Source organism: Phytophthora parasitica, assembly GCF_000247585.1.
Source record: "Phytophthora parasitica INRA-310 unplaced genomic scaffold supercont2.93, whole genome shotgun sequence".
NCBI lineage: Eukaryota > Oomycota > Peronosporomycetes > Peronosporales > Peronosporaceae > Phytophthora > Phytophthora nicotianae.
In genome coordinates this window covers 118,856-142,045 of record NW_008649079.1, presented here as the reverse complement: position 1 = coordinate 142,045, position 23,190 = coordinate 118,856, and the positions used below count along the sequence as shown (strand labels likewise).

Below are 23,190 nucleotides of genomic sequence, written 5' to 3'. Positions count from 1 at the left end.
AGTAGTCTAAAAGCCCGGTGTGCTTCCAGCACCTAGCGAAGAGGGACGGTGGCATAGCATTCCAGCAAGTAATACTCCAACAAATTGCCTGCCGAGTTCCCCCACCTTGTACAGTTTGGCACCCGCACTATTCCAAACCAAAAGTACTCGGAATCATTTTTATGGTACATACGTGAATAGGAATACCCTTAGACAGGAATAAATTGTGGGTTCCCAACGCGATCACTACCGAAGGGATCTTCTGTACTTCTTGCATTGATCTGTAGACATTATCGCTTTGTATGGTTACTTAAAGATGGTTGTTATCCACGTTCTACGTCTCGGGCAGTCTCGACCACACCGTAGGAAATCGTCCCGTCTTCATCAACGTCGTACGGGATTACACCTGCGTCGTCGTTCTCTTCTTCGTGACGCGCTCGACTGAAGCACAGACAGCCGTTGCAATTGCAGTAGCCAAAGCTTGCAGTGGGGCAAAACATTGCAGCCACAAACATGATGCCGGCAAGGAAGAAGGCGGCGCACGTAAGCACGATGAGGTCCACGTAGAAGTACACGACGCCACTCATGTACTCGTCTGGAGTCATGATGCTGTACATGCTACTAGCGTCGTAGGAGAACCAGACAATGAGTACTAATTCCAACGCCAATGAGTATCCCAATGCTCTTAGCGATACGAAGTTATCGCTGCCGCCCAAAATGCCGTAAATAATACCCGAAATGATACCAGATACGGCAAACGCTATACAGCCAGAAACCAGTGATGAACGAAGCACCACTTCGCCATCCGAGTCGGGCTGTAGACCAGCACTTGGACCCGAAGGAATTGCGTCTCCATGGTATCGATACGATAGACCCGAAAGCACGATCATGACACACACGGTCACAAAGGTGAAGCCGCAGCAAAATAAACCTGCTGGAGTATCCAACCAAGTCTGAACGCCTGCCACCAAAAGACTTAGCACGACACTGAAAGCTGCGACCATGAACCAGTTTAATGGGAAACGAGTGCGCACGAAATAGACAGCGCCGAGAGCTGCAATTGAACCGATAAGAGGCCCCAATAGGTCGACAGTTCTCTTGAAGGTATTATGCGTCCACTCACTCAACGTGGAGTCGTACGTTAATGAGGCCACAAGAGCAGTTAGAACCATTAATTGAAGCGCAAAGATGGACAACATCTTGCGCCGGAACGCGATCTGCATGGACATTGGGAGCGTCGCAATTGTACCCGGGGCGTACGCCTTCCTGGTTCTTGTTTCGTCGTCATCGCTGCGAGTCCATAGCTCGTATCGTCGACGCCAATATGACCGCACCCTTGGAGCATTCACAGGTTGTGGGGGCCCAGGAGGGGGCAACTGGTTCGGTTCATTCGTTGGCCAACCATCGTCGTGACTTCCGTCCGTCTGACCGAGATCTACAGCTACCCTTGACGAAGGCCCACGCGTGGCCGGGTACATCATCTTGAAGGGCGTTTATATCTCCACACGCCGATCTTGAGAGTTGTGCCTTCGAAAGGCGTTAAGCCACGCTATGTGGGCTTTTGCCCTCCAAGGCCAACAAATATATTCGTATACGAGGACGAGACGAGAATGACGAGGGTGAGTGTTCTGTTTGAGATGACGATGCTTAGAATAGGACAGCAGCAAAGATAATCGCCGCAACATGACTGCAACGTCGGATGTAAGCTATATCTGACCTGGGCAGAGGTCAGAGCTGTGATCAGCAAATTCGTTCTGGAATATAGTGAAATCGGTCCATACGATGGAAAAGATTATGGAAAAACAAGTTCATTCGAGTTCCTCACCTCCTATGGAAATGGTGGAGCCACAGATGACCGACTATTCTACGCAGTTCTCGACCGTTATTTTTGAATCAAGCACTCGTGAAGCGATCCACTCGTTTTTAATATTTCATGAGACCCTATCGATTAGTTGCACCAATTCGAGCCCAGAAATGCATTTTTCCCCCACTTTTGCGGTATCATGCAGCTCGGCTTCACGGCTTACGCATTTTGTTGCAGTAGCTCGAAAGAAGATTAAAGGAGGCCGACACACCTAATAATTAATAAAACGAGTGTATGAGTGATCTTATACTACTGTAATAAGTTTCTTGGTGCTAACCCAGACGTTGTCCTTATCACCCGCAGTCCGAGAAGCCAAGAGTGAGTATGACCAACGTCAATGAAGCAACCAAGACGTGTAGTAGTAGTAGATGTGATCATTTATCTTTGTTAATAGATCCTTGAATAAGTTCTAAACTCTGGTCAAGTAGTCCAAGGGGTGTGTTGACGCTCATTTCTACCTTCGTGTTAGTGTTATCCAAAGCGGCAACACCGATGGACAGTAGGTGAATGCTGCTGTGATTTAGTGCTGACGGATACCGTAGTTCGTTAACTTTGAAAAATGCAAACCAACCTATAAGCTCGATCGTTCAGAACATTTTTGTTCATGAATACATGCTTCGCTCAATTACTGTTCACCTCTAGAGAAACTACTTCAAACGCAATTGCTTAAGAAATCGACCACAGTCGGTCAAATGATTATCTATTCTTTTTGTATCAAGTGTTGGTATTCTCAGATGGTCGTGTCGGTAAAGCAATCCCCGGGCATTATGTGCACTGAACTGCACGTCAGCAAGGGGCTCGTGTTCTCATTTCAATACGCAATGTATCTATGCCGCCGTTTAGCAAAGTCAAACCATGGCCTAACATAATTAATTGGCTACTCGATATTGCTTTGCACGAGACTGTTCCTTCTGCAGATCTCACTTTTGATTTACTCCAAACCTCAAAAACCACAACGAACGTTCCATTCGCTCCGAACATCGCCATGTCGACCTCATCTACAACCGCCAAGATGACTTACCGCTTCCTTGGCAACTCTGGTCTGATCGTTTCTAAGTTTGGTCTTGGCTCATGGATGCCATACTACGAGAAGTACACCGTGGATGCAAGGTACGCCATGATGGAGACTGCATTCAAAGCCGGCATCAATTTCTTCGATACTGCCGAGATATACGGCGCCGGCCAGTCCGAAAGAAACATGGGGTGGTGCCATCATTGAAGAGGAGTGTGGAACCGCGAAGATTTGGTGATCACAACCAAGATTTTCGGAGGTTTCAAGGAATTTAGGACTCCGGGCTGAATATTGGACGCAAGCACATTGTGGAGGGCACGAATGCTGCACTCGGCCATCTACAGCTTGGCTACGTGGACATCATCTACTACCACCGCCCTGAACCATACACTCCGATTGAGGAAGCTGTTCGTGCAATGAATTTCAGGGCTGTGCCTTTTACTGGGTGGGGTACCAGCGAGTGGTTCGCTGCCGACATTCGTGAAGCGTGCAAGATCGCAGACCGCTTGGGGTTGATTCGCCCCATCGCGGAGTAGCCGGAGTACAACATCTTGAGCGCAACAAAGTGGACCACGAGTATACTGACCTGTACAAGGAGTACAAGTTGGGTCTGACGACGTGGTCTCCGCTTGCCTTCGGTACTCTGACTGGCAAGTACAGCGCCGGTAAGCAGTGGGGGGGGGGGGTTCACGCTTCACGACAACAATGTACACTGAAGGAGAACTGTCTGAAAGCTTTGAGGAACGCGTGGTGATGGCCGACCAGCTCAAACCCATTGCGACGGAGCTCGGTTGCACGCTTGCGCAGATGTCGCTTGCATGGGCCGTCTCGAACGAGAACGTCTCGGCTGTGATGATCGGTGCGAGTCATCCATCTCAGCTGGAGGAGAACATCAAGGCGCTGGAGTTAGTGGACAAGATCACCCCGTTCCGATGAAAATCGTTCGGTAAGTTCGTCAGTAGTACACGATAGAACTGTGTGGCGAAGCGCGGTGAACACTCCGCCGACAAAGGGGGCCCGAGGTGAAGGCTAAGATTGATGCCATCGCCAAGTTTGTGCCGAAGAAGTCCGAGATCAACCCGATTGTTTACATTCGCAGCAAGTTCCTGTAAGGAAGTGTACGCGCGGTGACCTAAGCAACTGATCATCTAGCGCAGCGCAGTAGGTCGACGTAGAATAGAATGCATAATTCATGAATTGAGCGTCTTCCTAAAGTTTTAGAATTTGTCACTTCAACTTGTGTCTCTTTGTAAAGGACACCAGATCGTAGCCATGTCACATCCCTGTGTTCTTGCATACTGAACCCCTGTATCAATCTATCGAGCCGGATGCACTAATTCGTACGTAACCTTCCATAAATTAGCGTAAAAGCCACTCTCTCCATCATTTTGAGTTCGGCCACTAGAGTGTGTGCGCCGAACTACCTGCGTTTGCTTCCTCCGGAAGAAGCCAGGCCGCATTAGCCATTCCCACGGCTTCGCGAGGCTTAGCACGTGGACTCGTTGTTTTCTCTTCAGTTACGACTCCTAGACACTCCTTGTAGACAAACAGGCGCGACTGGCTACCCACAGAGAAGCCCAGAGGCTGAAAAATGCCAATCCCTTCGTCTCGGTGCGTACTTCCCCTCTCTAGAGCTCATAGCCTTCTTCTAACGTTAATCTCATACTTGCACCGCAGTATTCCAGGCCCTGGCGGCCGTAAATCGCCCAAACCGTCGTTCCTGACCCCTCCCAGCGCGGGCTTCGTCAAAGCTCAAGAATCTGGAGCAAAACCAGCCAGGACGCCGTCTCCGGGGCTCCAACGTCCAGCCAAGAGACTCCAGTTCCCTGCCACTCACACAAACAATCAGGTACAGGAGCCAGAGCTTCAAACTCCAGTTAAAACTCTTCCAAAGGTGCCACGACCAATAAGCAGTCCAGTGCCTTCTGCTTCGAGCTTCGTGGCCACTAGCGATCCCGATATACAGTCAGATAATATCCGAGTACTGTTACGTATCCGTCCGTCGCCTGGTAAAGACAGCAAGAAGGTTCTGGAGGTGGCACCGGACCAACGCGGCGTGACGTTGGCGCCGTCATCGCAACAGGAGAAGAGGTTCGGCTTCGACCGAGTCTTCACTGAGAGCTGCCAACAAGACGATATTTTCCAGGATGCAGGGCGAGCGGCGGTGGAGAATACTATTCAGGGATACAACGGCAGCATTTTCGCCTATGGACAGACTGGCTCGGGAAAAACTTTTACGATGCTTGGAGGAGCCACAGCAGATGCTCATGAACTGAGACTCTCGCCATTGCGTGGCCTGACGCCGCGTATTTTAGACTATTTGTTCCAGAGGCTGGCAGCGCTGTCACGTGAACGCAACGCTGGGTTTTATAGTGGGGAGGAGCAGGAACGAGCACTGCAGTACACGCTGGCGTGTTCGTACTTGGAGATTTACAACGAGAAGATCTTTGATTTGCTGGAACCTACAGGTTCCGTTGCTGCTCAGCGGCCAAAAAGTCTTCGGGAAGATCGCAATAAGGAGGTTTATGTGGATCAGCTGCGTGAGATCGACGTGGGTAGTGAAGAGGAAGCGCTGACGTTGCTGCAGCTTGGATCGCAAAACCGCCATATCTCCTCAACGGATATGAATCGCGAAAGTTCGCGCTCGCACGCGGTTTTCTCGGTCAAATTGGTGCTAGAGGAGCGCACATCGGCTGGTGTGAAGCGTACTCGACGTTCTTGCTTGCATTTGGTGGATCTGGCAGGTAGTGAGAAGCAGCGACAGACACGAGTCCACGGCAAGCGACTGAAGGAGGCTGCACAGATCAACAAGTCGTTGTCGGCGCTGGGCAACGTGATCATGGCGCTGGTTGACGTTAGCAACGGCCAAAAGAGACACGTGCACTACCGCGACTCGAAGCTTACGTTCCTTCTGCGTGACGCTCTGGGTGGCAACGCTATCACGAGTATTGTAGCTACTATTTCGCCCGAGGAGAAGTACTTTACGGAGACGCTGAGCACGCTGAAATTTGCCCAACGCGCCAAGTTTATCAAGAATAACGCTGTACAGAACGAGGATGCGGACTCGCTAGTCCCGGTGCTTAAAGAGCAGATCGAGAAATTGATGCAAGAAATCGCGGCTTTGCGTAGCAGCGTTGGCTCCATCAGCTCAATGCCTCATGATACTTCTGATCCTTCGAAGAGTGAGCATTTGCTGCGGCTGAAAGCGATTGATGACGCAGAATCAGAGGCTCAAGCTCAGGAAAAGAAGAAGCAGAACCGATGGGAACCAGCCTTAGATATGATGCAGAAGTTGCTGCGTGCAAGTGGTGCTATGGCCCCCGTGGATATTGCAGAGGAGAGCGGAGAAGAAATTCAGCAACAAGAGCGAGAAGTTGTGGAGATCCGTTGCGATCGTCTTGAAATGCTGCTGTACCGCATGATTTGTCGCTTTGAGGAGTACAAGGAGGTCACATTTGACCCAGATCGGTACAAATACAGTCGCCGTCCATACCAACTGAAGCCAAGTAAACTTCAAGCCCCGCGGATGTCGATGCTGCCCACACCCAAGCGATACAGTGCTACTGCGCGTTACCATCATGTAGACAACCAGGAGCACTCTGCAGATGACGATGAGACTGCGGCGGCGCTAGCTGCAGCCGAAAAACGGGAACGAGAGGTGCATAAAAAGGTTCAAGAGCAGCAGAATCGAATCGAGGAGCTGCTGCGGCGCTCTCAAGAGGCTGAGGCTGAGAATGATCTGATCCGTCATGAACTTTGCGAGCTGCTAGAGTGGAAGGCCTTCGTGGAAGAAGAACGGCGCCGTGTTAGTGATGCTGTGTCCATGCCCATGGATCCTCATCAAGACAGCGAAGAGGATGAACAGGAGACGCCTATCTTGGAAGCTTCGACTGTACCAAGCGAGGAGATGCAGGAGATGCAGGAACTGCTGAACGTGTACCGCTCGCTGTTCGACGAAGTTACAGAGCTCATGTACACGAAGAGACCGGTGCTGTGCAGTCCACCGAGTCCGAAATCTGGGTCTTCAGTGGTCACGGACTCGAACTCGACTAGCTACGCTTCAGGAGACGAGGACGAGGCCGGTGACGACTGCATGTCGATGGATGGCTTCGATGCAAGTGAAGATGGCGATGGAGGCGTCAGCGATACGTACCGAGAGATCCGTCGTGTGAATGCGCTGAGTTCGTGTCTTGGACGGAAGCTGGACTTGTATCAGGACACGATTCAGCGTCTAGAGAAGGAGCTGCAGACCACACAAGATGAGCTGGAAACGTCGAGTGCTGCTACGAAGTTCGCAGAGTTCCAACTCCAACAGTTGCGAACCCTTGCAGCCGATGAAGAAGCCAAGCAGACTCAGGCGGAGAACGAGTTGCGGAAAAAGCTCGAGCAATTGGAGCAAACTGTGCGTTCTCAACGCGATGAAATGGCACAGGTGCTGGATGAGAAGGCGGCGGAAGATGCACGCGCTTTGGAACATGAGCAGGCGGCTGCGCGACGTGAAGTTGAACGACTAGAGCACAGTTTACGCAACAGCAGCGAGTCTGGAGATGACGAGAACGACAAGCAGCGGCTCGCTAGCGCTCTTCGGGCAGCGCAGAAGCGTATTGAAGATCTGGAACGAGAGATGGAGGTATCGCAATCGACCGCAGCGGCATCGGAGATGACAGCAACCAGTGATGAGACTCCAGTTCAACTCCAGACTTTGCTGGACCGTGCGCTGGAGGACAATGCGAAGCTCTTGGAAACGGTGCGTGACCTGCAAGGAAAGCGACAACGTAGTGGCGCCAATCTCCAGTTACTCTCTACATTACTGGCTGCAGCCGCGGGGGAAGAGAAAGATGTTGAAACTACAAGCGAGGACGGTAAAGCCGACGAATTGACACGATTAAGACGTGAAATTGCCACCTTGCGGCTTCAACGTTCTGGATCCGACATCACCGACTTGAGTGCGCATGGAGTGGACACTGAGGCCCTCGCTAAAGTAAGTAAGTGGTTGTAGAGCAGGCTCTGCATGGGCTCAATGCGGTAGCATTCAGTCGCAAAGGTCTAATGCTGGCGTGTTGGGCCCGTGTTGGGCCTTTGCTGTGTATGGATTCTGCTCTTTTGTAGTAGTGCGCAGCTGGTCTTGGAGTGCTGACGACTCCTCTGGTACTTCTTCTGCTTCTGTCTCTGGACGACGACGTTCTCTTGCGGTTCCATTCGCCTTCTGCCCCTCGATATTCATAGCCCGCCGAGACGATCCAGCGATTGGCACTGGAGCGTGCGACACTGCGATCGAGATTGCATCAAGCCCAACAGACGACAGCTCGGCTTGAGGAGGAGCTGCAACGAGTGCATCGAAATGCCGCTGTCGACAGCAGCAACGGTGCGCTTTCAACGGAGTTTCTGTGCGGCATTTAGAGAATGTTATGAACAGCAAGATGCGTCAAGCGGGTATTGTTTTGGTACGTTGTGCGTGAAGCAGTGGTATTAGAGGGGTTGCAAGCAGGTCGGCGGGTAACTCGAAGGAAGACGAACCGAAGCTTGCACCTTTGAAACTCATTGTTGTAAGTATTTTTTTTTTTTCTTATCTATCTCATAGTTACTAGAGTGCATATCGAAGTACATTGTGAGGTGACAGGGTGCGGCGCTTATAAAACAAGACGTAGGCGGCGTCAGTGACCACGTCGCCCGCTGCGATTTCAGATACTTTTTCGTCGTCGAAGCGGAACCAGAGCTCGGGACACTGGACATCGCCACTCTCTTCGTTCGTTTTTAAGAGCGCGGAGCTCTCCGGGAAGTCAGCGTCGTAGCGGCAATACGCCGTGTAATGACCCCGTGTGAGTCCTCCAACATGGTTAGCCACAGCATAGAGATCATACACTGACGAGCCTGCATCCTGATGACCCATCCACTTTGAGAAGTCCAGACCTTTAAGCGGGAAGTCAACCAGTGCGCGAACCTTCTGCTTGTGCTGGTTCTCGAGATATTGGAAGCGCTTAAGCTGCACCATAACCAAGTCTGGTAGTCGCCAGATTGCAGATAACCGAGTGCCTTCACGAGGAACACCACAGCGCTCACAGACCCAGTGATCTTCCAGGGAAATAGCTTCTTCGCGCATTAGAGCATCCATGCACTTGGTCAGCGGGACAGCATACATCGGTGGACTATCGTCGTCTACCACTGACACCTTCTCTTCTGCCTCTGTTGTTTCTTTTAATAAAGTAGCATCAAGATCAGCGCGCAAGTCCGGATCCGCTTTAGCGGCTTCGACGACTTCATCAGGCACGTCATCGGACGCTCGTTCTTCGCAACTTGAGTAGTCGTGAACATTAAACCAGTCCAGTGCTAGCACACTTCGCGTCGAAAAGTGCTGCAGCAACGCGCTTGAGTCTGTCGGTAATGGCTCGCCACGTTCACTCGTTAGGTCTTCCAAGTTCACGACGCGGACTTCATACGGTAGTTTTGTTTGGTTCAAGTCGCTGTGGTTGCCAGTAGACTCGGGATCACCGTTAAACTCTCGCCAAAATCGAGCAGTCTGTAGGAAAAGTGCCTGGTGCATATCTTGAGCAGTCTTATCGGATGCAATCGTGACAAATAGCGGCGTACCGAACACGTTCAACGTCGGGCGTTCGTGGGAACTCGAAGTGCTCAGCTTCTGCGAATTAGGAAGGTTCCCAGTGAACGAATGATCGTCACCACTTGTCTGGCCGGATTCCGACGCCGTAGCAGACGAAGGCTGGGAAGTAAAGCGATGAACAACTTGTACCTCAAATACCTCAGTCGACTTCGACGTGCGAGTTGCAAGCGGCTGTAGACGTTTCGACTTCCAGTCGCGAGCTGTAAACCACTTGTTCCACTTACTGCTAAACGCATCGAAATGAACACAGACACGATGGGGTTGCTCGGAATCATCGCCTCCAGCTACGTCAATCACCGTACCGGAATGCCAGTCATTGTGGTTATCCCTCGCATCAACACGTGATCCCACTCGAAGATCGGAAAAGCTTCTGATCTTCTCAGCTGCAATCGTCTTCGCCTCATCAGCGACGTTAGCGTTGTCAAAATACTCGCGTATACTAGCAGGAACGACAGGGATCTCCGCAAGCGTCCAAGCACGTTCATAGGCAGAAAGCGAGCCAGGTACAGCCGTTGTCAGTCTGTCCACAACTTCGTCTCCCTCAACAATTCGTTTGATCCGATTCCGACGTACTTCCACTAGCAAAAAGCGGTTCCCACCAGCTCGGCTGTGAACTTCTGCGATGCGATCGCATAACTCTCCCACATTACTTCCCCGACGAAGCCAAAATCCCTGCTGCACGCTTTGCAGGGCTGTTTCCGGGTCGTTTTCATCGTCATCACCACCTGGGAGCTTTCGCGCTTGTAACAACACGCTCACCTCGACACGAACAAAACTCGACTCGGGAATAGGCAAGCTGAAGAACAGATTCGGGTCGAATGTACACTTGCGCTCGCCACAAGTAGCGCACACGGTCTCACTGCGCATCTGTCCGTGGAAAAGATCCACTACTACAGAAGAGTTTACACTTGTGTAAGCACTCCAAGCTGCATCGCCTTGAACGTCATCTGAAGATAAATCTGCAGAATCATAGTCAACCTGCTGGTCTCCATCAACGCTTTCCAGGTCGCCACCACCGTTAAAACTACCAAAGGTCAAGCATTTTGAGCTTTGGTTTTGAATTTCATCATCTGCAGATGCTGCAATCATTGGACAGCCTTGATTCAGGTCTTCATGTAGGCAATCGAGAAGAGCTACCATGAATTCATGTGCGTCATATTGGCGCGTTTCCTCAAAGTGGCGACGAATACGCGTAAAATCGTCTCGAAAACGACCGGGGAGTAAGTATCCTTGGTCACGCTCGCGCCAAAGAGAGCTCTGTAGCTGCGCGTAAGCTGCTGCAATTGCACCACGACTGCCGAGGTGGTTCTTTTTGTTGACTTCTGCTTCGTATCTGTTCGACAAGAAGTACTCGCGAAATATTGGCGAGTGAACAAAGCACTGTAATGCGCTGTTCATAAAGCATGTGTTGCCCATATTAATGAGTCCCGTGGCTCGTAGACCGTTGTGTTGAATCAGTCTTCCGCGAGACGTCCTTGTTGCTGCTTCCATGTGCTTGGCGAAACCAATAAGTACTCCTCCAGGACCGACGTGTCCAGAGACCGCAGAAGCATTGGCAGCTGCTTCCCGTTCGGCAGCCATACTCTCGCGCAGAATCTTCCAATCGCCTGTCTTGGCAAACTTTGCAAGGCTGGAACGTGGGCAGCAAACAAAGTCATTCCCCACGGGTTGCAGCATGGGCACAGTAAACGGCGTTCGAGGAGCCAAACTGGCGATGCTACTCCGTCGACGTTGTTGAGCAATGCTTTGTGGGTTTTCATCAATGTCCAGAGCTCGGAAATCCACAAGCAGTTCTTGAGCGCTTGTAATCTGTAACCCATCAAGCGTAGCGTGTGGGGCTTCTAGACTGCATTCTAAACGCGCCCACGACTGAAGACGGCGACGACGCAACCAAACTGTTACCTCTCTTGCGTTTACACCGGGAAAGATGCCCATACGATGCACAATTTCTTTGAGAGATGAAGTATGGTGCAGTAAAAACCGTCGGGAGTATACAAGATAGACGTGCCGTGAGTCATGTCGTGCTAGACGCACTTGTAACACCACAGGATACAGGTCCACCTGAACTCGTTGTTCGAGTTGATTTCCCAACTTTAAGACCAACGCGACACCTGTGCTTTCGTTTGGCTTTCCGTCTTCCTCTCTCGGTGGCATTTCCTGTTGCTCATCAGATGATGAGACCTCCACTATCTGTCGTGGGAATTCAGGTCCACCTCCATACACTTGTACCAGCCGCTTCCACACAGCAGAGGACACTAGAACGAAGTCTTCGTCTTCAACAAGACCTGGTCGCAACGTTCCTAGCTGTTCGTTCGCACAGATACCCCTGTTGGTGATAGGTCCAGGACGAGGATGATACTCCGCAACGTGCTGTCCTTGCGTAGCATTTCTCTCCTGTTCCTGCACTTGTTGCTCTCCTGCTTCCTGCTCATGCTGGTTAGTGCTACTTCTTGTCGGATTCTGTTGAGAATGATGATTGCAGTGATCAGGTTGCACGTATCTCCGCCATTGCGTCCACCAGCTACTAGACACAACGTACGCCGTATCTCCTGCTTTCCACCGCGTATTGTCAACTTCTTGTAGAATCGTCTCCTCATCCAGCAGTGCTTTTACTACACCAAACGGTGCCAATAGCACATGCAGTGCGTGTGCGCCTAGTTCGCTGTCCATTTGCTGGCAGAAATGCTGTTTCGTCACTTGATACTGGTCTCGTCCCAGCACCAACTTCATCAGAGACGCCACCAAGTCGTATCCGTGCTCTGTCTGTACCTTGTTGTCACCTCCAAGCTCCATAACTGCCACTGCTAGTAGCTTGGCATCTGTATGGGTCAACACAGCCTCGCTCTGGTCTCCTTGGAACCAGGTGAAGGCCAGCTCTGCCATGTCTCGTACTGATGAGCTCCTGACCCGCTTCACTCTAGCCAGCATCTCACACAGCTCATCGAATTCGATTTTGCCCGTATCATTGGCGTCAAAGGCCCGGAAGAGCGCGCGCTGCGCTGTTCTGGACGTGCGGCTCAGCAGCGGGAAGAGCCGCACGAACTGTCTCCTCGTACTGAGCCGCAGCCTCGTGTCGGCGCGTCGACTGAAGTAGAAGCGCTTGCTGCGCACCAGAGCCGAGTCCACGTGTGTCTGCAGCTGCTGCTGGCGTTTGAGGTCTTCGATACTGGAGGTAGCTGTCGTGCTGGAGCTGGCGGAGCTGCTGGTACCTGCACGCATCGGTTCGTCGCCACGAGCGGCGCGTTGAAGAGCTGGAGGATCGAGCTGCACATCTGGCGCAATAAAGGTCTTGTTCACGGCGATGTGTACGAGCTCTCGCAGCGCAAAGAGCTCTGGTAGACTCCATGAGTCCAGCAGCCGCGTCCGTGCAGCCAGCGATCGTTGTGCGGCGGCTCCAGTCACGGGAGTCGTACGGCCCGATGCACCGCGAGGTACGCGGCGACGCCGACGCGAGAAGAAGCGACGCAGCGAGCCGCGTGGAGAGGACGAGGAGCGCATGAGGAGGCTGTCTCTAATGTGCTGTGGGGGTTTTCAGATTTGGACGGTGATTCGAAGTTCGCTTTGGCGTGCCGTATACAGGGCCACTGTGGTGAATTCTTTCTTCTTTTTTCGGTCAATTTCGTTTTTTACGGTTCTGGAGAGACAGCCCTGTGTGTTCTGAGTATGTTTGCGACCACGCTTCTGACATGCGGCGAGCGAGATTATATTGCTGGGGAGTTCAAGACAGATGGATGTGCAGCTTACTGTCTTCACACTGAAACACCAAGCTCTGCCAATCCACAAGACGGCAGGAACAAGTAGGTACATGCACTACCAGACAAGGCAAGCGGCATTGTACGCGTCGAGCGCTAGGAGCCCGAGTCGTCATTGCATAGGTTCCAGCATGAGAAAACCGCACCTTGCATAAACGCTTAGCGTAATACTGGAGGTTCAGTGCAGTAATCACCATCACCTCAACTGCGACGCTTCACTTGAAGCTTCAAGTATCTTGACCATCACTCTCGAATTCCGCACTCACATGGAGGCGCTGGACCATGCCCGCGAGCTGAACGGTCTGCTGGCGCTGCCGCGGCTAGAGCGCATGCTGCGCGTCTACCGCACGTGGGTGAACGTCGAGGGTGTGGAAGGCGGCATGGCGCTTACACGGCGTGAGCTGCAGTGCGTGCTCGAGTTCCCGGAATTGGATCACCACGTGGATTTCCTTTTCGACACGTTCCGCTGTGTCTCGTCCAATAGGAAGCAGAAGAACACACCTTGCGTGGACCTGGTGACGCTTCTGACGACGGCTGCGATGCTGGCGCAGGGGCCGCTGGCGGATAAGGTACGCTTCGTGTTTCAACTGGTGGATCTGGACATCGAGGACGACATCGTGGAGGCGGAGCTGGCGCTTGTGATCAGTACGTGCTGCGATGGACTCTACAGACTCGGACTCCTCGAGGACGGGGACAATCTGTCCGAAATGGATGCGTTGTCGGTCGCTTATGAGGCGTTCGACTTTGTGGAACTCGAGGACGGCGACAAAATGACTTTTGCCATGTTCTTGAAGTGGTGTGTGTTTCACCCAAGATCGAAGGCGTTGCTGGGCAGGATCAGTTGCTTGTTTTCGATGTGTGACGCTGTGAGAATCATGAAGGAGGCATTGGAAGAGCGCGTGGAGAGGCTGAAGAATGCTGAGACGTTCCTGTATTTTAATGACATGCATTTTGGATCGCTGGATGAGTATGCAGAAAGAATTAGGGTCGTGGTGGGGCCAATTGTGGGGAAGGTATGGCATTGTGGGCTTCAGATTTTCGATTTGGATACTGACTATATAGCCTTACTGGTCTGTAGGTTGAAGCGACTCGAGTTAATGTGCTGCTGGAAGTAGATAGTCCGGCCATGGTCAAGTGCTTTGCATTTGCGTTGCCACAGGAAGATATCAAGATGGAGATGGATAGCTCTGTGCCAACACAAGAGTGTAAGCTTCAGTCTTTTCAGCCAGCTCTATTTACAATTTCTGGCTTATCGCCTGGTACAGCGTACGTACTGCGATTTCTGGGTATCCGCAAGCCCGATCGTGATCGATGCGTTGCAGTGGTTATGACAAAAGGTCGTACGCTTGGAGTGGAGTCCTTACCTGTTCCTTGCCGTTGGCGGATCCGGCTATTGAATCACCTGAGCCCAAGTAATAGCCAGCAAAGACCTCTGAGATCATCTAAAGCACAAGTTTACCAGATGATCGCAAGAGATAGCTTCCAATCTCCAACGCTTACGTTACATTACGGTATTTCTCTTTCTCCGCAGAAAGTTTCCGCGATGCTCGAGATACTGGAACGCGGGGTCGTAAGTGACCTTACCACTATTCATCAGTATTTCAACAATTCGCTAACATTACGCGTGGTACCGCTTGTGTTGCACTATACCAACAGAAGTCATGCTGCGGTGGAGAAGTCTATGAGTACGTGTTGGACATGATTAAACAGGAGTATCGACGTGTTCTGGGTGATCCCTGTGTATGGGAACTGTTTCGTTGCCACAGCAACTGGAGCTTCGACAGTAATGAAAGTGTGTTGTTCAGCGGTTTTCCCGAATGGAGGAGAAAAAGGCAACCTGAATTCGCAATCTTTGGAAGAAATCTTATGGAGTTGGCACTACCAGTGTGGCAATCGTATATTGGAAATCTATGGGGACATTCTCAGAATAATGCTAACTGCCTAGAGCTTGACGATGGGGTGATTCTTGCTCCTGTAATGGGTCATTTCGATTTACTGAGTGAGGTGTGTAGTTGTTGTATTGACCGCGCATCGCTTCGTTACTAACTGTCTTGGTTGGTATTATTTCGCCGTGCTAGAGAGGAGAGGTGGACTATACCAGACAAATATCAACCATTTTGAAGGCCTTCTCATCCGCATCGGCAGTGCTGCTATTAACGAGGGATCCTGTTTTCGTCCAGATGAAGGCTGCCGATAGCGGTATCCCCCGCCCGACGAGTGTCACTAGCGTAGCAAATGCGCGCCAATGGCGAACGATCCAAGAGCTTATTGAGTGGAATCTCTCCGATTTGAAGCGGCAAGTTGTCATGCTCTCGTTTAATGACGTAGGAAGTTATCAAACCCAAGTGAGCATTACGAACACAACTCTGTCATTGACGCAGCTGGTGTGTGGGCCGGTAGTCGGCACGCACACGTCTACTTCTGTGCTCTTGCGTGCTGAAGGAAATACTCGGTCGCAGTCAACTCCGGAAAACCCGCTAGATATCCGCCATGGGCCAATTGACAGTCAACCTCAATACGCTCACATATCTTCACTGGGGAGTCTCAGTGAAGAATCAACAGGTGGAAGACAGGGTTCTGGAGTCGCGGACGCACCTTATGCTTTGTTTCAAGCACAACTTTTGCCGCTACAAGGACAGCATGAAATCAACCGAATTGTAGGTCTCTTTGGAGCCTGACAATGTGTCTTTGTGCTAACTATATTGTTTTTTTTCGTGTGTGCAATTTGTTACATGCAGCTAGGTCCAGTTGTGGGGTGTATATCCTCTCGCATCGCTCGAGTTCTACTCGAATGCGACGCTGAAGGCGAAGTTGCTTGTGTGGCTGTAGATCGGCTGACGTTGCAAAGACATCATGTGGTCGAACGAGTTAAGCCGTACAGGCCGACAACATTTAGCCTAACTAAGTTGACACCAGGACGCATATACGATCTATCCTTCCAGGTACATTTAGGACTGCGCTCAATAATTGTCGCTCATGGAATTATCTTGGTTTACTCATAGTTTTGATGTGGCACGAGGCTTTCAAGGGATTGCAAAATGACGCAGCAGGGATATTTCAAACCCCGCACGAGCATCTTCCAGCTTTTCGACTCTTAATTGTGGCGGAAGATCGCTTCTTAAATGGCACCACGGACTGCTTCACATCTTTTGGAGTAAACCCGGCGGCATCTTATATCGGGAACATGGTAGACCACTTTTTCCCTGTCATTGGTTCGCTTCAAGCTAACGTTACAGTGCACATTGGGAGTTATGTCGCACTGGCTCATGAACTTCAACGAAAATATTCTCTTCTCGCTCAAGACCAGCAGAAAGTTGGGGAGTCAAAGCTGTATGATTTTGTGAGAAGCTGTGTACGCCGCCATTGGAACACTCCTAAAAGTCAGCATCTACTTGCGCGTGGTGCTCATTGGTTTCCAAGTGTTGGTGTTTTACGAGCACTTCTGATACGCGATGATATTCCCGTATCGTTTCTGAGAACTGTTCAACGCGTGTTGGCGGAGTACGAGCAAGTTGGTGACTTTCGATCACATAGTGCGTTGCCTTCCGACAAGTATTTGTATCGACTTCAGAGCGGTGTGGCGGTGTTGATGATCGATACACTTGAGGCGATACTGGACAGTGAACAGTTGACACCATTCGTACAGCTTCCTGAAACATTGCTGTCGACTTCCCAGTGGGCTGCTTTAGAGTGTTGGTTTCGAGTCGACCACTCTCAAGGCACTCCATTGAACCAAACTGAAAGCGTCAATACTGTTGTTCTTATGTGCGATATACCAGTGGTATCGCAACGCGGTGAACGCGGCGAGTTAATGGAGATGTGGCATCAAAATTCGAGAGAGAACGATGATGTGGGTGATTTATGTAGTTACTTAGCAGGTCTGGGAGCAACATCGTGGGGAACGTATCCAAAAGAGCAAGTTCGTTTGATTCATTTAATATTTCGCAAACTACGACAGGTATGTTAGTTTTGCATATGGCTCCGACGTGTTATTTTTCATCTACACTGACATTAGGGTATGTGTAGAATCCGAAGTTTCATGTTGTAATCGTTTGCTGTGGTGCCTATTCCTCACGAACCACGATCACCGACAATTCTACGAAACTATCTTTCCAACAAATTGTTGTGGGGCCAATTTCTATGTCAAATTCAACGGAGCAGGCCGTCAGTACCGGAATTACTTTTGCCGACGAAGAACTGTCCACCTGCTACTCCATCCAACAAGAAATTCCCGCGGGGGCACTGAAATCGCAACAATACTGCGTACTCGAGTTAGTGCCACATCCACTCGGCGCTTCAAGTGATGTGAAATTCTACACACAAAATCATGGTGAAGCAAAACTAATTCTTGGCCCAATTATCGGTCGAGTTACGCCCAGGACTGCACGAATCCTTGTTGAGCTTGATCGGTCCGTATCCAGTCTCTCGTGTATTCTAGTCGACTCAGCAACGATGCAAAGGTAGGCACGCATCCACACACTGAGCATTTACAAATTACTAACCTGAACGGTTAAATTGCAGCTTCTCGGCGCAGACAAAAGTGGAACCATTCACCCCAACCATCGTCAAAGTCGAAGGTCTTCACCCAGGCATTCGCTATGCTATCAAGTTCGAGGTAACGCATTCGAGTTTTGAATCAATACGCTTGTTATCGATCTCATTCGCTATCATTTGCATTTTGGCTTAGGGTTTGATGGAGAATAACGACACTGTGTTTGGGCATGTTTCCACCCCCACATTGATTTCATTGTCATCGGAATGGCTCGTTGTAAACCGCAGTTCGATGGTTGACTTTTTGGGACCTGATGCCAGGAAGCCACCCCAACCGAGTTCACAATGGTCCCAGATTCTGGCAAACGGGATGATTTCGTTCACAGCACAGCTAGCTGGAGAAACAAGCCACCGCAATGGCGACACCCTTGGTGATCGTGATGACGAGGGCCAGCAGAATTGTAATCCTTGGCATGGCATCGAAGATGAATTTTTTTCTGAACCTCTTTCCAGCCCACAACTACTTCTTCACCTTGGCGGCCAAGTGGGCATGAGTCGTGCATTCACCAATAAGGAACTTGCCAGTCTCGTAGTCCGTCTTGCAAGACAAGTAGAAAGTCATGGGCATGACGAAGATAGAGATGATTTCCGGCATCTTCGGGCAGAGCTACGATACCGATTGCAGGAAGTGTATCGTGTGGCGTGGGGAATGCCTCCGATGAACCGAATTCTCAGATACACCAGCAATCTCATGCTTCTCAACGAAGACGCGGATCTGTACTTCAATCAAGACAATCTCCGATCCATTCTCAACGAAAGTGGAAGCCACAGTGTAGCTGATGCCACATTAGTCAAAGTCGTGGAAGTACTCCGAGGTATCGCGTTCGAGCTGTGGCAACTATACCAAAACCAACTCTGGGTCGACCTCGCTGAACGTGAACTGAAATATGGCAGCAAGAGCAGCGGCAATAAAGTCGCGTTCACCACTACATTTGGGATCAACCGCATTGTCGTTGCGAATGTTAGTCATGAAGCTAACGAATATTGCAATAGGGTGGAAATGGAAACTCAAAAGAATCTCTCAAGTGGCGCTGCACGATCACTAGACGAACCAAGCAGCATTCCCACTGTTAACCTGTTTTCATCTCAGTCTTGGAAAGTTATTGATGAGGCGCTTGACTCTTCGAGCAAGAATCCTGTGCAGCAGCTTGTTCTGGTGATTTCAGGGGATGTGATGACGTGGGGGGCGCCTAAAGCTTATCCTGCTCTTCGAACAGAAATTGTAAAGTTATTTGAGAAACTGTTTGCGTGGAAATTTGTGGATCGAGTCCATCGAGAAGTTGCAGTGATATGCTGCCGTAAGAATGGCAGCTCGATTTCCTTCGAGATAACAGACGAGAAGCTTAGTGAGAAGCTTACACTCACGTGTATTGGATCCATCAGTGAGGCTCGTGAGCTGCTTCATCGGGACCAGAAGAGAGCAAAAGGAGCAGTTCCCGTAATGGCTAAAAGTGCAGCGATATCCAAAGGGTACTTCTCCAAGCGATTTTCATACACGAGTATCTCAAACACCGCAAGTATTGCAAGTGGCTTAAACGTTTCCGTGGTAGCGCGTGGCAATCAGCAAACATCAGCCGGTGATACCGCCAACCAGTTGACGACTCGATGCAGAACATACGTAAGCTATCGTTTTGTGACGGATTATCGGCGAGGATTCTTCGATGAAACTCTCCGTTTCTTCCCACGGGTAACTTTACCAAAGGCTGTCGTCGGGCCTGTGATTGGGCGAATGGTTCTTAAGAAGACTCAAAAAGTAATCCCCGAAGAACCTCTTGCCGAGGATGGTCCCGATGATCCAGTGGAAATGACCTATACTGTACCAATTCTCCTTGAAATCAACGCAGATGCTCGCGTAGTTTGTGTTGTGACAGACATCCTCGCCAATCAAGATGTCCGCGTAGTGGCAATTCTAACGCGCTATCACCCACATGCCTTTGAGATTCCATCACTGGTACCAGAACGTCGATACGTATACCGTTTCGAGGGTATTGCGAATTCTGAAAGCCGTCGTGGGAGCTTTCATACACCGTCTGGAACGTCTTCTACTTTGAATTTCGTGGCTGTAAGCTCGAACTTTCCCGAACAGATGGACGAGTCGACTGACAGTTTGTGGGTGGCTATTAGAAAGCGCGTTCAAGTATCGTGGTGCGGCCTTGACATGATTTTGCACTTGGGTGGCCAAGTTCCGATGCATGAAGCTGCATTCGAGTGCTTTGAATGGGTTCGCCGAGGATTAAATACTCGCGATTATTCTGCTGGGAAGAATGATGAAGCAGCTTTACAAGAGGTATCACTACGGCGAAAGGTACGTCAACGCCTGCAACAGCGGTATCGTTTGTGTTGGAACGTTCCGAACGTACGTGAAACTCTCGCTCATACCAGTAATTGGTTCCTGCGCTCACAAGCCGACATCGCTCCATTCTTCCGTAATCACGAAGTTCTCACCTCAAAAGCTGCGCAACTTGTGCTCTCAGAGGCGAAAAAGATTTATGCAGACTACCAATTGTCGTTGATGCTGCATGAATCCACCACCGATGAGATAACCTCGAAATTACTGCCTGAAGCCAGCAGTGCCTTGCCTCCTGAACAATCACAACATATTACTTTAGAGCAACCTGAAACCAGCGAACAGCCTTCTGGAAGTGGCAATAGCTTTTCAGAACAGATGAAAGCAGAGGAAAAACACGAACTAAGAAACCAAAGTCAGAAGGAGAACAATTCAACGGTGGACAGTGGACTTGAAGCTGCACAATTCATCCAGACTGGCGACGTTGGAATCTTCATGTGTGATATGCGAAGCACTCCTCGTGATGACGTCGTGACATGCAATAGTCGTCTCTTGACTCCAATTACCCAGCAAGAGGGTGCAGTTATCGGGGAACTGCAATGGCTGCAACTTGAGAAAGCTCTCAAAAAGAAGACAATTATGATATTCGTGCTATGCATCGAGCTTCCACTGATACTCACAGATGCGAAGCATGTGGACGCTATGCGTGAAGAAGCTACGTTTTCTGGTTCTCAATCTGCTCAAGAAGAAGCTGTTGGTAGGTGGAAACTGTATGACAGGCAAGATATTTCTCAGCACTGGGTTTCATGCCGCCGACAATTAGAGCAACTACTGAATCTACTTTTTCGCTGGAAGGCGAAGCACCGAGGCCGAGATGCCATCGTGCTGAGTGGAGGAATGCGCGCTGGGCTTGAAACATTGTTGCAAGATCGCGAGACCAAATTATCCGTTCGTAATCTCACTGTCGGTCCAGTGACAGCTCGTGTTGAACCTGATTTCGAGACCTTGCCACTCGATGGTATAGCGTGCCCCACATTTCTCGGTGGTATGCGCGATGATCGATTCACTTTTTCTCACAGAATCGTGAGCCACAAAAACTACCTGTTCGTTCATGCTGTAATTACTCGCGAGCAGACGAAGGGCTCAGAGGAACGGGGTGAGGTCAGTCAAGAACTTAAATCTGTTAGTATCGAGACGGAGTTCATCGCTGATGACGGAGCTGTGGATGCTGCTCACCCCATGACTCTGTACCGACGATACCCAACGTGGTGGGTTAACTACGTTCCGATGGGGAAGATAGTCTTCTGGGACGATACCGTCATGATGCGAGCACAGTCCGACGAGGATGTGACAGCGCTGGCTCAATATCTACAAGATGGACGTGAATTCACGGCAGCACTCGAAGTTCTCTTCGAGAAACACCAATTCGCCGAAGCTGCTCGAATGGAAGAGCTACGCAGTAAGCATCGAAGAGAACAGCGAGGCCCTGAAGAATTAAGATCTAGTCTCCGTGCTGTCTTTGCTGAACTTTGGAAGGTACTTCCTGAAACTCATCGAAAACGAGTGGCCTACTTCCAGGATGACTTTGTTTTCGACTTCTTGCTCGGGTATCTTGCCTCTGACCTGTTCGAGGGCAATGACAAGCAAGAGGAAGAGGTTGAAAGACCACCACTGGAGTTCGCAGCGTTCTCCACACTCGGTCGAGACTTTATCTTCAATGCAGGTATGCTTAACTTGTGTTTAGTTATGCAACAGGAGGACGAGCGTCGTGCATTTGCAGCTCAACGCGCTGAGGCTCGTCGTCAGGCTGCTGAAGGCGAGGCACAACGGACTCAACAAGAACAAAGACGCGCCGACGAAGAAGCAGAACTCGCACGTCTGCAACAAGAAAATCCTCAGGAATTCGCGAAACGAAAGCTGGCGGAACAGGAGGCTGCTCAACAGGAGCAACTGGCGAAAGCTGAGGCAGCACGTGAGCGACGCAAGGCCGAAAAACTTCGCGATGTGGAAGAGGAGTTGGCCATTGCGAAGGAGCAACGCAAACTCGACAAATTGGCTGAGAGTGGCAATGACCCGCTAGAGTTCAATCGTCGACGTGAAGTGCTGGCCGCGAGAGTGCGTAAATTGGAGGACCGCAAACGTCTTCGAGAAGCTGAGGAAGCACGACGTCGCAAGCAGAAGGAGAAGAAGAAGAAAGACAAAGCCGACCGCTAGCGGATCCTTACAGCTTGATCACAAACTTCAACATGAGCTATACCAAAATCATCAATGGCTCAGCCCACCCTGTCTACTGTATTTACCTAAAACTTGTTCACGTTGCGTCCGTCTTGACTAGCTGAAGATGTTCGCGCAACGTAAAACCAGAACAACCTCAGCTTGAGCTGGGGACGGTGGGTGATCATCTCGCTGGGTTAACTGCGGACTTCAGTTCAAACGTGCTGGCCGTCGTATGTCCCTACAGGATCTTCGATAGTGTGGAGCGGCTGGGTGGAGCTGCTGCACCTTATGCCTATGCGTTCAGAGCCTCACACTCATCGATCCAATCAGTGTATACGTCAATTGGTGCGCTCAAATCTGCAGATAAAGGTCATGCAATGGTCAGTGTCCAACGGCATGGTGGTGCAGCAGTACAGTTATTCGATCGTCGTACAGTGAATAGGAGTCTGGAAGCTTTCGGTACATACACGGCAAGACAAATGGCCAATGTTGCGTTCGCGATCCCTATTCGGTAGAAGGAGTACCGTAAGAACGTAGTGTTAGCAATCACGGTAATGCATCTACAGTGAGGGGAAGTTGACGTACATTTTGCACTCGACGGCCTCGTCGTGCGAACAAAAGGGGCACTTGAACACGGTAGATACTACCTGCTTCTTGCGCGTCTGGATCTTCTTGGTAGATTTCTTCCTTCGGCCCATGGCTCTGTCTCGGTCTCGGTCTTCTTGTCGGTCCCTGCGCTTGGCCTTGAGCTTGCTTGCGTCTCTCGAGGAAGAATTCAAAAATGCCACAAACTACCGTCCAAACAAACGGCTCGCATACCGTTGAATCTCTATTCACGAGACTCTGTCCTCTATATACGAAACTTGTGGGCTCTTGGAAACATATAACCTTCAGCGTATTTTGACCCAA

At 50.4% G+C, this 23,190-nt stretch overlaps 6 protein-coding genes across 31 annotated transcripts; 3 read left to right on the top strand and 3 right to left on the bottom strand.

The window, feature by feature from the left end:
- Positions 1-169: 169 nt before the first annotated feature.
- PPTG_18877 (hypothetical protein) lies at positions 170-1,460 on the bottom strand (the record flags this gene model as incomplete). The annotated part of the gene is made up of 1 exon (XM_008917079.1): positions 170-1,460. One exon carries the CDS (start codon positions 1,458-1,460, stop codon positions 303-305), a length of 1,158 nt encoding a protein of 385 aa, XP_008915327.1. The 3' UTR covers positions 170-302.
- A 1,368-nt stretch (positions 1,461-2,828) lies between these two features.
- Positions 2,829-3,791, top strand: PPTG_18876 (hypothetical protein; the record flags this gene model as incomplete). Its single annotated transcript, XM_008917078.1, has 3 exons — positions 2,829-2,953; positions 3,342-3,520; positions 3,574-3,791. 3 exons carry the CDS (start codon positions 2,829-2,831, stop codon positions 3,789-3,791), a joined length of 522 nt encoding a protein of 173 aa, XP_008915326.1.
- A 357-nt stretch (positions 3,792-4,148) lies between these two features.
- Positions 4,149-9,765, top strand: PPTG_18875 (hypothetical protein). 25 transcript variants are annotated; one of them, XM_008917057.1, is made up of 6 exons: positions 4,205-4,466; positions 4,533-7,836; positions 8,082-8,401; positions 8,458-8,674; positions 8,764-8,974; positions 9,063-9,684. In XM_008917057.1, exons 1-3 carry the CDS (start codon positions 4,447-4,449, stop codon positions 8,253-8,255), a joined length of 3,498 nt encoding a protein of 1,165 aa, XP_008915305.1. In that variant the 5' UTR covers positions 4,205-4,446; the 3' UTR covers positions 8,256-8,401; positions 8,458-8,674; positions 8,764-8,974; positions 9,063-9,684. The 25 variants fall into 25 exon arrangements, with proteins under 25 accessions (XP_008915310.1, XP_008915322.1, XP_008915314.1 ...); XM_008917062.1 differs by having other exon boundaries at positions 4,149-4,466; positions 8,476-8,674; positions 8,764-9,684; XM_008917074.1 differs by having other exon boundaries at positions 4,149-4,466; positions 7,965-8,401; positions 8,476-8,674; positions 8,764-9,684.
- On the bottom strand, positions 8,379-13,682 carry PPTG_18874 (hypothetical protein). Its single transcript, XM_008917052.1, has one exon. The coding sequence runs from the start codon at positions 12,970-12,972 to the stop codon at positions 8,440-8,442; it is 4,533 nt and encodes a 1,510-aa protein (XP_008915300.1). The 5' UTR covers positions 12,973-13,682; the 3' UTR covers positions 8,379-8,439.
- PPTG_24424 (hypothetical protein) lies at positions 13,046-22,374 on the top strand. Its single transcript, XM_008917091.1, has 9 exons — positions 13,046-14,239; positions 14,305-14,796; positions 14,883-15,230; positions 15,305-15,883; positions 15,965-16,168; positions 16,255-17,184; positions 17,253-17,686; positions 17,748-17,841; positions 17,914-22,374. Exons 1-9 carry the CDS (start codon positions 13,493-13,495, stop codon positions 22,276-22,278), a joined length of 8,193 nt encoding a protein of 2,730 aa, XP_008915339.1. The 5' UTR covers positions 13,046-13,492; the 3' UTR covers positions 22,279-22,374.
- On the bottom strand, positions 21,550-23,053 carry PPTG_18871. 2 transcript variants are annotated; one of them, XM_008917050.1, is made up of 3 exons: positions 22,867-23,053; positions 22,715-22,785; positions 21,550-22,638 (listed from the first exon to the last, which is right to left on the bottom strand). In XM_008917050.1, exons 1-3 carry the CDS (start codon positions 22,977-22,979, stop codon positions 22,574-22,576), a joined length of 249 nt encoding a protein of 82 aa, XP_008915298.1. In that variant the 5' UTR covers positions 22,980-23,053; the 3' UTR covers positions 21,550-22,573. The 2 variants fall into 2 exon arrangements, with proteins under 2 accessions (XP_008915298.1, XP_008915299.1); XM_008917051.1 differs by having other exon boundaries at positions 21,550-22,785.
- Positions 23,054-23,190: the final 137 nt, after the last annotated feature.